The 12,858-nt window shown below is 44.2% G+C and overlaps 2 protein-coding genes across 2 annotated transcripts in view; both read right to left on the bottom strand.

Annotated features, from left to right (window-relative positions):
• Window positions 1-1,496: 1,496 nt before the first annotated feature.
• Window positions 1,497-5,738, bottom strand: LOC8033420 (cytochrome c oxidase assembly protein COX11, mitochondrial). The gene is made up of 5 exons (XM_002404198.5): window positions 5,349-5,738; window positions 3,831-3,986; window positions 3,572-3,697; window positions 3,379-3,420; window positions 1,497-2,245 (listed from the first exon to the last, which is right to left on the bottom strand). Exons 1-5 carry the CDS (start codon window positions 5,550-5,552, stop codon window positions 2,105-2,107), a joined length of 669 nt encoding a protein of 222 aa, XP_002404242.3. The 5' UTR covers window positions 5,553-5,738; the 3' UTR covers window positions 1,497-2,104.
• Window positions 5,739-6,406: 668 nt separating this feature from the next.
• The window catches only part of LOC8033421 (DNA topoisomerase 3-alpha), a 29,556-nt gene continuing 23,104 nt past the window's right edge, over window positions 6,407-12,858 (bottom strand). Inside the window, exons 10-20 of the mRNA XM_029969761.3 lie at window positions 12,403-12,513; window positions 11,978-12,052; window positions 11,841-11,891; window positions 11,523-11,601; window positions 10,399-10,512; window positions 9,871-9,940; window positions 9,713-9,741; window positions 8,761-8,819; window positions 7,858-7,927; window positions 7,087-7,200; window positions 6,407-6,652 (exon numbers count right to left, since the gene is read on the bottom strand). Coding sequence (XP_029825621.3) covers window positions 6,621-6,652; window positions 7,087-7,200; window positions 7,858-7,927; window positions 8,761-8,819; window positions 9,713-9,741; window positions 9,871-9,940; window positions 10,399-10,512; window positions 11,523-11,601; window positions 11,841-11,891; window positions 11,978-12,052; window positions 12,403-12,513 — 804 coding nt within the window. The 3' untranslated portion in view covers window positions 6,407-6,620. The remainder of the gene's footprint in view (window positions 6,653-7,086; window positions 7,201-7,857; window positions 7,928-8,760; window positions 8,820-9,712; window positions 9,742-9,870; window positions 9,941-10,398; window positions 10,513-11,522; window positions 11,602-11,840; window positions 11,892-11,977; window positions 12,053-12,402; window positions 12,514-12,858) is intronic.

Genomic DNA, 12,858 nt, shown 5'->3' with positions numbered 1-12,858 from the left:
TAAAAGATATATATTTCAGTATGATGTACCACCCTACAATAATCCCGAATGGGATTAGTAGTATTGGAAATAAATAAATAAATAAAATCTGTTTTCTCCTAGGTCGATGACAGCCCCGTATTCACACAGAAAATCCATGCCAAGAATGACGTCTCTCTGGAAGTCTTGTAGAGCTACGAATTTCACGGGACACGTCTCGCCGTGAATTTCGACGCAAACAGTGCACCTTCTGACCCGCATGCGGCGAGAGAGCTTCCCACTAACATATTTAGTAACTCATTTTTTTCCACTAGCAATTTCTAAATGGAACTCTCTACCGGAGAACTCAACCTCAGTGCAGAATGCCTGAACGCATTCCGCACTTGTTTAGTCTTTCGTCTCGGAGAGTAGTTTTTTCCCTGTGTGTGTTTTAATACGAAAGCATTAATTGTTCCACGGAGCGAACCGATGCCATCAGCTTTGAAGTAGCACCAAACGGCACCTTCCCCAGTCCCAACGTTGTCTGTAGCAGAAATCTCATGGATAGGCTCCCATTGGCTGGCGCATATCATCAATTAAGGAACGAGGCTCCCATTGGCTCTTGTGCGGCGTAGTTCCAAAACACGCCACCAGAGAAGCCTTCTCCATGGCGGCGCAGCTCACGCAGCGGCCCGGCCGCCGGTAAAAGGGAGTGGTGGCTGCAGAACTGGCAGAGCCTGCCCGGGCAAACTCCGGAGACGCTGCACGGCCGACCTCAGCGCGTCACAACCACTACAGAGGAGCGCGTGCTTGGCCGTCGGCCGGCGAAACGTGGCCGCCCACGCCACTATGCCACAGACAAACTAAGAGAGCGGAAGAACAGCAGTCACGCTTTTGCATTCTCAACTCATAAGTAGTGCTCAAGTGTCCTCGGAATTTTTTCTTTTCTTCTATGTATGCTCGATGTCTGCACTAACTGACCGTGCATGAGTGCGTGTTATTGATCAATTCTGTTTATATTTGCTCTGTTTTAACCTCTCGTGTATATTTTTGTTTATTTTTTTAGCTCTTTCTTTATCGAATCAAATGTGAATGATCCCCCCATGTAATGTCCTCGAATGAGGACCTTTAAGGGTAAATAAATGAAATGAAATAGTTAGACGCATTCATGTCAAGGTCATTATCGATCCAAGTACTACGATGACTAGGAGGGGCTATCTTTCGGGGTTTAAAAGAAAATAGCGAAATGCCCAAAAATAGGGGTGGGTTACCTTTCGGGAGTGGGGCATCGCGGGATTTTACGGTAGTCTGTTGCAGGACAGGCCCCTTCCCACAAAGCCTTCCGCTCTTACTACTTGATCAAAATAAATGCTGGAGTCGAGGCGAGTAAAGAGGACGTGATATCGAATCGTGTCGAGCAGAGAGCTTTGTGAGAGGATTTGTCCCGCATTTCTTTATTTGCAAGATTGGTTGTTTGATCGAAAAGTTTCTTCCGTAACACTGTCGTCTTCAGTGACGGCTACCTTATTGAAGCCTTATTCGTTTTGTGCAGCGATAGAACTAGACTTTTATTCACTCAACATTTTTACACAATGCACCCACCTACACTAACAACCCACACAAGCAGGCACAACAAAGAATGTTCATTCGCTCAAACATATTTTTTTTCCCTCCCATAAAGTACTTGTTTTCTACCAAAAAATGGCATTCCCGCCCGTATCTTGCCGATCGCAACACTTCTCCGTCGCAGAAACGGCACTTCCGTGCATCTAACAGAAAGTTAGAATAAAGTACTACTATACTCTTTCTCACCGTAACATGGCAAACGGCAAAGGCTATGGTCCCAGTGGGTCAACCGATGCGTTGCAGGAAGACACGTGACTTTATTCCATGTCCGAATTCTGATTGACGGGCTAATCTCCAAAGAGGACAAAACCGACTTCTGGGAGGTGCAAAAGGGGGTCCGGGGTAAGAGGGGAGTTCCTCCTTTCCCTCTTCTCCAACCGCCTGGGTTATGCCCTCACACTTTTGGCAAGGGCTGTCACGTGGCTCGCCTCCGTCACTGCGACGGGCTCGAGGGGGCCATTGCGTTCACCCTATGCTGAGTGACGGTGAAACGTAGCGTAATCTTGCGTGTCTACGGACTTCATCTGGTGGTGGGCAGGGGTAGCTGTAGACCCTCCTTGGCCTCAAAAAATGTGTACGAAAGTGTGAGGTCGTGGACGTTCTCCAGGAGCGGGTCTTCCGCGTATTCGGGGTCAATGTAGAAGAACACCGGCATGTCCACCTGCGAGGGAATTGAGTGAAATCGTGTTGGCCGTCGTGTCGAGATCGCGTAACGACTTGGCAAAAGTTTGAGCGCAACTTCAAAGCTCTGGTCCCACAACAACAGTTTTCAAAAAGGACATTTTTTTTTTGTTTTCAGGAACTACTAGCGACAGTATCTTAGGATGACGTATGATATTCTCTGCAAGGTAATCAAAGAAACAAAAAATTGGAACTTAGAAAATTGAGCCGCTACTGTTCCATCAATACTCATACTGGAATTTTGCAGGGACAGATTTTGATTGACATGCTTCGATAAATTGAATGATGTCACCTAACCTAATCAATCATTAGCTCCCAAAATTTCTAAGGTGGTGTAGACGATAATGAGATGTGATAAAATGCTCGGTTGACCCTTTTCCTGCAATTCCCGTAACTAAAGCATTGTTACAATTGGACCATTTCGTCTTCGTAGCTTCAAGGCGGCCGTATCTACTAGTAAAGGCAATTTGCCAGACTTCCTGCTACGAAAACGATGGTTCCATTAATTGGAGCTAAGCAACTCGCTGTATTTTTATGTAGGGCAGTAACTTAACCTAACCTCAAAAAAAAAATATATATATATTTTAGTTATTTTTTTTTAAATTAATTTCCTTCTTCTCTGTATTTTTCTAATGCCAGACAAAGGAGGATACTTGAATTTGGCCAACATTCTTAGATCTGTCAGTTGACAAGCTCCACAGAAGAGCGTCTCGAAAGCGGTTCTCTTCTGTTGCCTACCTGTGAGCAGGTATGGGCAGATAGCGTTCCTAGCGCCACCCGTGACAAAGCCTCCATGTGCAACGGAGAAGGACCGTTTTCGAACAACGCTCTTGCACTAACTTTACGATCACCATAAACACCACAATGGAATCCCTTTCCACCGCAGCTAGTGTGCATCCAACGTTTCATCGGTTCTGCCACCTCTGTCCATAGAGTCCACAGGGCCGGCTGATAGCGCAGCGAGCGCCGCCGAGCAGACTCGCCACGAAAAGAAGCCAGGCGTTTTAGGAAGCTTGTCACGTGACTTTGATCTAGTAACATTGATCTTGGCTACCTGATCCATGTTGCTAGAAATTGCTAGAAACCAATTGTTTCCCGCTGAATCCAACTTACCTCTTCGTGTGGGTTCAGACGCTGCTCCTCAAAACAGAAGCACTAAAACAAAAACAAACGGACACATACGGTGAGAACGACTGCACTAGACTATGCAAAACCAGTGTATTACTGTCCAACCGACAGCAGAAGCAGATTTCTAAAAAGTCGATTGATAAAATAAATGAAACTTCTTTCCAGCTGAGCAGCTTACCTGAATCTTGTTGAAATACTTGCCAGCCTCGTAGGGAACAATGTTGTACGTGGCAATGCCGTCAATGGGCTTGTCTCCGGGGTTCCTCGCCGTGTAAAACGCGAGCACTGTTTCCCCCGGAGCCACCTGTAATGGTGTAGAAGTAATTTAATTTATTTATTTATTCAAAATACCTTAAAGGCCTTTCGGCATTACATGGGGGGGGAGGGGGTAATTTTTATTCCGATGCTTATCTGACCTATCACGGACTTGCACTCACCCTGACATCCGACTGCCTGGGCTTGAAATTCCAGCGCATGCCGGATGCAGTGTCAGCTGCAAAGTTGATGCGGATCAGGCGGTGTCCCACTTTCTGCATCTTCTCGATCTTCTCCGCCGACTCGTCTGCAAACGCTCGGCCACCTCTGCCCGTTGACTGCGTCGAGACGGAACCATGGTTTTCGCTTCGTTTTCTGATATACCCTTTTCGAAATTCAGTCTGGCAACTTCAATCGCCGGCATCGTCACGGCGTATGGCGTCCCTGCCAAGCTAATGGCGGCCTTCTTGAGGCCAATGAAAGAAGGAGTTGAAAATACTACCAACCAGAGAAAATATGAGGCCTGCTCGTTTGAGACGTCGGTACAACACAACGCACAAATTGGATACAACGATTTCATAACCGTTTATCTCGGAGTGTTATCCAATCAATCTCTTGGCACAAGTTCGGCTCCAAAACCTTTTCATAGCAGAAATTTAATGAAAGGGCTTACAGTTTGCCCGTCTGTAGTGGTCAGTTCTTATGTTCATACCATCGAAACTGAAACAAATCATGCAAGAATTATGAGGTAATCGAAGAACCAATTTTCATGTGCCATTGATGCACCAGAGCGACGGTGCTTGATGAATATGTTTTCATGACAGCCATTAATTTGTCAGACGTAAAACTGCTTTTTGAGCCAGAAGATGGCACTGAATTTTGAAAAGGGACTATAGGACGGTTGAAAACCTGACAGTCATGACTCGCTTATACTCGTCTGCTTGCAAACAAGACAACCTGTTAGTTTATTGGCTTGACTAAAATTTGTCGCCTACATGTGCAGCTCCGTCGTCTGTTCAACTGTGAATAGCAGAAACCACAAATATCCTCTACTGTTTGATTTTGGCCATTTAGGCAAGGCTGAAATTTCCGACTGCAAGAGTGATGCTAAACAAGTTACAAAACGTTCTGCGTCGTGTAATATTTATATATATATTTTAAGCGGGGGGGGGGGGGGGGGGGGGGGGGGGGGTTTGCACAGGTTTTTATTAGTAAATTTACTGATGTAAAACTGGACTCAGTGTCTCTCCAAACAAAACAAACAGAAAATACTGTTAATTAGGAGTTAAAAAGTCTGGGCACAGCATGCAATAAGTTTACAGTCTGCATGACTGAAGCTTTCGATCGTATTCCAAATAAGTTTGCCATTAAAGAGAGGGTATTGCTTTTCAACCTTTGTTGTCTTCCGGAGAATGGTCCAACCATTGCTGGAGAAGACCTTTGTGAACAACTGGATGGAAATATTAATGAGCAGAACGTGAGGGCGCAATTGAGCTGGTGTATATTAACGTCGTTAGGTCACTTATCCAAGCAGACGGCGTTCAAATGGGTGCAAGAGCAATGATCTGTTGAAGTACTTGTTGCTAGGCTAGTTAATGAAACGTTTTAAACCAACGTTACTGGAGCAAGCTCCAGTGACGTTGTTTTGAACCATGGTTCAAAACGAGCTGTTACGTATTAATAACAGTAAGCGAACTTACCTGACAAAATAGCCTATACAAGGGAACCGCTGCGTAGCTCAGACCACCTACAAGCACTGCTAGCGACGAAACGTAGAGCAAAACCGTCTTGTTTCTGAACTTCTGAGTGGTCCGCACGTTTTGCTCGTGAAGTCGTCTGCACTGCAACAACGCGCTCTTGAATCTCTCTAACCTCGCTACTGAGGTCACCCGTAGCAAACACATCTCCACCGGTGTTTCAGCTGTTGCAACGCACGAGTAATTTCAATAACATCGCTGAATATGAACTTAAAAGGCCTTTTTCTCGAAGAAAAATCAGCAGCAACGGTAGAGAACTTCGAGATGCATGCCGTGCATGGATGCAGCCGGCCAGCCGCGGCCAGCCGGCCAGCCCATAATCATATTGATGATGATGATGATAACAATGATAATATGGCGCTAGGGCGCCAAGACATGTTGAAAGAGTGAATGAAAAAGTTACGGAGAACAACCGTCAAAGTTATTCATACCTTCAAGACAACTTCACGTTTATTAATCCATAAATTATATGAATTATATTTGTCTAGACACCCCAACCCGGGGGCTGCCCGGGGGTGTAGTGCCGGGGTGCGTACTCTCTTGTTCCTACTAAAGTTCCGTTCCGACGGCGGTATGGCTCTTGGAGGAGGCAAGCGAACACAACAGACGTCGGCTGACCGCCTGATACTGCAGTTATTTATTTTGTATTTATTACACCATCGTCAGGTCCGCGACCACTTCTCTGAGCCCCTGATATCACAAATAGATAACACGGCTACATTATATAAATCGGGCGGCAGCTTGCGCCATCTTGCCAACGTGGCGTAAACTAGCGCTATCTTGCCAAGGTGGTGTAAACTAAATAAAAAAAATATATATATTTTTTAACGGTTGCCGTAACGTTTAGGCAACGTTCTAATGATTATTACCTGATGCAGGAATATAAGTTAAAAACCTGTATTTCTTTTTCAGTTCATGACACTGCACTGATGTGCAGTTGGTGCGAAGCTTACTTCAAAACCAGTTAAAAAACAAGTAAGAAATTTGCCAACGACTGAGCATTATTCAAGAATCTTATAGCTATATTTCTCGTGAGCAAGCAAAAGCGAGTTATTTGTAAAAACAACCTTTATATTTTTAATTATAAGAGAAACCAGAATAAATATACACTTGGAAACACTATTGAGCATGTCTCTCATATTGGTTTTCCCTTGCAAGTGATAAGTGTCCTGAAACTCTTGACGTGTGCTCTCCACGCAGAAGTCAGGGGGACATTCAGCGGTTGGGACAGTTTCTTCTGTTGTGACCTGAATGGAAAAAAATAAATAAATAAAATATTGTCATCTCAATCGTCATGCCCAACAACATAACTGTGCAAAAATTCATTTGTATATTAAACAAAAACAACAGCACTCGAAAAGCTGCGAAACAAATCTCCCGAACCAAAATAAACATTTCTATTACTATTAGTACTACTTTGGTTGCATTAATGCTCAGACTAATACTCAAACGTGCGTTGAATACAAAACACAAATTACTTTCTGTTTCAGAGTCTCAGTGCAAAAAATAGAACAAAGTTTCAGAGACACTCTCACCACAGAGCACAAAGCACTTAAAAACTGCATCTCAAAGTCGTTCGATCATCTTTTTCGGTTAGGGGACATGTCAAGAAAAACGTGCAGACGCCGGACTTCGAGGCAAAGATCTAAAGCCAATCCAATGGAAGCCAAGACCAACTTACCTTCCTGGTTACACAGCCCGCACCTCCTACCGCCTCTTCGGTTGTTTGCGCCGGCATTGGTGGAGTCCCCGCCACCACCCGGCCGTGACTGGTCCGTTCTGTTGCTCCTTGGGCCTGCGAGTTGGACGAATTGCCGATTAAACACCCTACGCACATACCTGTATACCTTTGTTGAAATATATTATAAATTAACGATCAACAACTCGTTCTCGCCTTGTCAGTTGCTATAGCATTCCGTACAAACAAAACTCGAAATGACGCGTATCTAACCAAACATATCTCCACCCCAACTTCCCTACCCGACACTCGTCCGACGCCATCCTACCCAAACAGACACCGTAAAGGCTGACTCGCACAACTGCGTTTCAGTGTGATCAAGTGCGTCGTGCTCGCCTGCGACTGGCGCCACCTATCCTGTGGTCTCGGAACACTTCCACCCTGCGTCTGTCCCACGTATATTGCACGTCGTTCTTTCGCGGCGGGCTTAAAATAACTCTGGCAACTTTAGAAGCGACTGTTTCGCATAGACAGTGCCTAAATTTGGCCTCCCAAATACTGCAAGACCTTCAGTCTAGTTATACCCAATCACGCTCAAACACCGGTCATGTGAACCGGCCTCAACGCTCTTCACTCGTACACATTCTAAAAGACACGGACGCAAGGACGCGGGCTCGCGGAGTGAAGCGGCAGATGGTCACGACTTGCACTCACCGTTCGCCACGCACAAACACCGGTTATGTGAAGCGGCAGATTGACACGACTTGCACTCACCGTTTGCGGGTGGGGCGAGACGCTGTCCCGTCCCCAGGTACTTCTTGAGCGACTCGCCCAACTTCTTGATCTGAAATCAAGGGCGGGATTCTTCGTCAGCATTCCTCTTTAACAAAATGTTCGCTCGTTCTTGCAGTCTGTCGAAAAAAGCCAACCGTTTAGAGAAAAAAAGACCGTCGAACCTCTCTTGGCACCAAACTCCCAAAATGGTGCATTTCAAGTCGGAAGCAATACCGAAAAGCGCCCTTGTTCCAAGACGTTGTTCGTGTATGGACGCTGAATTCCCCCTAAAAAAGGTTTGCTTGAGTGTTTTCACGGAATACACCTCACAAAATATTCTCCTTAAAGGGGCACTGAGACATCAAAATCATATTTTATTTTACTATCCGAAACAATTGAAAACGATGCCTGGACATTACCCTCAAAATTTGAAACTTGAGAATTCAGTATTTCTGAATTAAAGGAGTAAGTTTACACTCCCTTGAAGGGAGTAAATTTACACCACTTGGCATATTCTCTTCGCTGCAAAAAATATGGCGGGTATCCTTCGAGCTACCGTATGTTTTGGGCTATAGTCCGCAGACATTACATATTTAAAAGTTGAAATTTTAGGCTGTGCGCACTATCTACGCGTGCAAGTTCATTCATTATGACGAGACGTGACGGATTTTGAGAATGAAAGAGTACTATGTTAATGATGATCTATGTATAATACAAGCTTCTTTTGTGAGCTAAGAAAGCAGACATTTGTCAAGGTGTGCCGTGAATGAGAAGATTTTTCTGTCGACTAAGCACCAAATACAGACTATACACCGGCTGCGGAAAATACAACACATTTGTTCGTTCAAGGTAGATAAAGACGCCAGCATCTTAAAAAATATTAAGAAAAAAGATATTAGTCACCTGTCGTTCAGAGTTTGAGAAGACGTCCTCGTAGAGCTCGATCTGACGCCTCAGTACGTCTGCAATCAGGCAATTCATTCGTTAACTCACTTAGCGTTTATCTTGAGTCCCGCAAAAAGCTTGACATCTCTTTCGGCACACTTTTCAAATAAGCGTTACCAATAACAGCCAGGAAGATGGCACTACCATGCCATTCAAATTGCTATCACTGAATAGGAAGGAACACTGTTGGATTCATGTAATTTAACAATAAAATTAAAAGCACTTTCTATTTTTTTCTGAAAAAGTTGAAAGAAAATCTAGTTTATCGTGACCCAAGACAAATTCGGGGATAAAAAACTGGCTACAACACGTCTCAAAACTGTCTAACAAATGTAACAAAAGGCTTCTTTTTCTGTTTTCTTGTAGCCCTATATCCTTTTACTACTAATGGAATTGGTTTATGGTATTTTCTGTTACATTGTCCGTTGTGCAACAACAAAAAAAAAATGTTTTTTTTTTTTTTTTTTAGCCATTATGCCACAAACTAACCACTCCTACCTAAAACTCTAAGAACAGTTTACCAGTATTTAAAAATAAGAATAAGCATGTATTCAGGGCTCGTTTATGGGACAAAATAAGGTTTTACTGATAAACCTCGAATGCCAGTTCTAGCCGTGTTTAGACATCCACCGTTAGATGTTATCATCGGAGCTGAACCCAACTGATTGCAGCAGTGAAACGGTGACCCTACATTCATTTATGATAGCGTGCAACTTAACCTCTTCAATTCAGACATTAATTGTAACCGACACTGCGCTGAAGACACGTGACAGACAGATCACCGGAGGTCATTGACAGCTTGAACCAACAAAGACGACAAACAAACGGACGCTCACGGCACAAGATTGGTAGGCCAGTAGCAAACGGCGGCCTACAGCTTGTAAAACAGAACGCCACAACCATTTCTTACCTTTGGGGTTCTTCGTGCCTTCGCATATCCTGAGGGGGAGAAAGACGAGAGGAGGCGTGAGTGATAAAAATCGCTCGAGAGGTCGCACGAGAACTCTCGCTGTTTTTGCGAGTGACTCCCATGAAAGTTTGCGCGAGAGTTTAGCACTTTCGACTCACTTCTTTAGGTCTGCCTCCAGCTCTGCCCTCAGTCGGGGCTTCGACATCTCTAGGCCCATCGAGTCGTAACCTAGAGACCACCGGACAAACCAAATACGTACAAGGAGATTGAAACCCCCTGATCCGGGGAAATCGCACACTCGGCGAGAAATTCGGTGTGATCTGAAATCTTTATCCTGACCTTAATCCTTAATCTCGATATTCATACTCAATCTTAATCCCAATCATAATACTCAATCTCAATCCCCGTCTTAATACTTACCCTTAATATCGATAGCAATTCTTAATCTTGTTGCCATATTTGTGCTCAATCTTAATCTCATCATAATACTCAATCTCGATCCCCGTCTTAATACTTACCCTTAATATCTATAGTGATCCTTAATCTTGTTCCCATTCTGAATTAATACCAACCCAAATTCCTAATCTCAATAATAATACTTCATCTCTATATTAACACCTTTTCTTAATCCCAATTTTAATCCCGACCTTAATCCTTCAATGTCCCTTCAAAGACAAGGCACCCACCTTCGACCAATCCCATCCCCAGTTCTCCCGGCACGAGATATCCGTCGCCAGTGAGCGCCACGTACAGTCGGTTCTTCACCGTCTCGATGTGGTCCGCGTGCGTGGCATCCGTGCCTGTCAAACCAATCGATGAGTCAGGCTTGCACAAACTACTGAAAATATTATTGTAAATCTCAAATCCGCTTCACAAACTTGCGACCGTTTACGACTGCGTGCCCCAAAACCTGCCGAAATCTCTCGTGATGAGGCACTGGCACCATCTGTCGGGAAGCCTCTAACACTTTCAGTTTCTGTACATTCTCAATTTATTTTTATTTTTCGCGCATCATTATTTGTTTTCTGGCTCGAAAAACTTTTGGTAATGTTTGATTTACCGTTTCTCATTGATGGTACCTACCTTTGATTTCGCAAATGCCGCAAAACTGTCGCTCTAGTGAAATGCAGTTCCAAGGTCACCTCCCAGATGGCGCTAGCATGCCAGTGTGCTCTCTCCTCGTAAGAGATTGCAAGAGCTCGGTCGTAAGCAAACGCAGGCATGTGAACGGGCCTTAACGTCGTAACCTTCCTGGAACTACTGTAATATTTCGTCAAAAGGACCCTAAATTAACCAGGAGGATACTGCAGTCCTACAGAAAAAGATGAATCGTAATACATAACCACCAAGCAGCGGTAATATGGCATGAAACTACCGCAAACCTTCTATAAAAATATTGTAGTTCTCACCATACAATTACCGACCGTTAAATCAGCAGTAATGACTATTGCAGCCATGCTAAATCCTAAAATAATTTCACTGTAAAGTGAATTGAAATAAAAAGGTTGTTTTACCATAAAATTGCCACGAAAATTCCACCTTTCCGCAAAACATTACTGTAAAAAATCTATTTTATCGTAAGATGATTGTAAAAGAGCCATTTTAACGTGACACTACTATAGAAGAATCACTTTACCACAAAATTACCGTAAAAGTATCTCCATTACTGTAACAAACAGATCTAGAGACCAGCAAGTTTTGAGTACGGCCTGCCTCGCATAAACGCCATGTTCCCTGACTAACTCAACTGCTAAAATGAGTGACTAACGTCCCTTCTGGAACTGCTTAGAGTGTCCCGGACGGTACCCACCAATGCCGTGCTTCTCCATGAGGGCAATGAGGTCCGCCTCCTTGAGCAACGGCGGAGGAGACGTTTCGCCGTCGACGAGCTGCGATCGCCAGAAACGTAGACGCAGGAAAAACGACTAAATTAAAGATTTGAATGCAACGTCATCGGAGAGGTGACGACAGAGACAAGATATTACACGTTGCCATTTCCAGACTCTATAACCGAATTCTGACAAGCCTCGGCCAAACGATACGTTCAGATAAACAGGCTACATGCCTGGACCCATGCAGGCGTGACAGTTCGTCACAAGACGCATTGCGGCGGTGTCACGTTCCTCACCTTGACTTGGTCGGGCACGAAGGTCTCGTTCATCTCGTAGTTGGGAATTTCCTGCAAATGAAAGTCGAATGGGAGGATCGTCCCAAGTGCCACAGGGTGCTGCAAGATGGCTCCGACTCCGAACACTTTGGGCTTACCTTTGCGCTCCACTTGTCGTAGGGATAGACGTCCAGGTAGTTGCGCGCAAAGATGATCAAACCGGTGGCCACAAACTGGGAAATAAAGAAGGTGAGAAGAAAATAATAATCACTTAGGAAACAGGATTGCCTATGTACAAAGAAAGCGCTGTAGCATCAAAAATTTACAATAAAACCCCCTTCACATAACCTGAGACATTTGCGCCGCTACCAAACCCGCTGTGGTCAAAAGCAGACAGCAAACGTTAACAGATGACGATAGACCTAATTCCGTCTTTCATTCTTTTTTTTTTTTTTTGCAGACGTCGCCATAACGTTTCTTCAGGCTTTTGCAGGTTTTGCATGGCAGACGAGTTCACGCGAAGGTTGCATCGTTTTCCTGGTGATGTAGAGGAGCAACTCCAGTGCGGCGCTTTGCCACTCACGCGCTCGTCGTTGAGGTCGACCTCGACGGTCGTCTCTTTTCCCTCGGCGTCCTTGGAGAGGCACGCCAGGAAGTGGCGCACCACCAGTTCGTAGACACGCTTGGCGTTCCCCTGCAACAAGAAAGCCGTCCGCGGTTGACTTGAACCAGAGTTAAACTAGCCCTAACAATGAAGTGGCAACTTAAAATCTATGCACAATCAATGCCACATTTGTTTTTCTTTTTTAGCTGTGGCCAAATTGTAGATTTCATAAATTTTAAAAAAGAAATGTCACATTTCATTAAAATTCTGCTGCGAATTTTAAAAGCAATACATTTTTTAAGATATATGTTTTTCTAATTGTGCCACGAATTTTAAGATTGATTAACCTTTAAAATAAATGCAACATGCCTTTCTATAAATTGGGCCACAAATATTTGAAATAATATAAATATAAAATAAATGCCATATTTTTTT

The sequence above is a fragment of the Ixodes scapularis genome, unplaced genomic scaffold, assembly GCF_016920785.2.
Source record: "Ixodes scapularis isolate PalLabHiFi unplaced genomic scaffold, ASM1692078v2 PGA_scaffold6__148_contigs__length_123643588, whole genome shotgun sequence".
NCBI lineage: Eukaryota > Metazoa > Arthropoda > Arachnida > Ixodida > Ixodidae > Ixodes > Ixodes scapularis.
The sequence above is the reverse complement of the archived record's forward strand: the minus strand, read 5'-3'. Positions and strand labels throughout refer to the sequence as shown.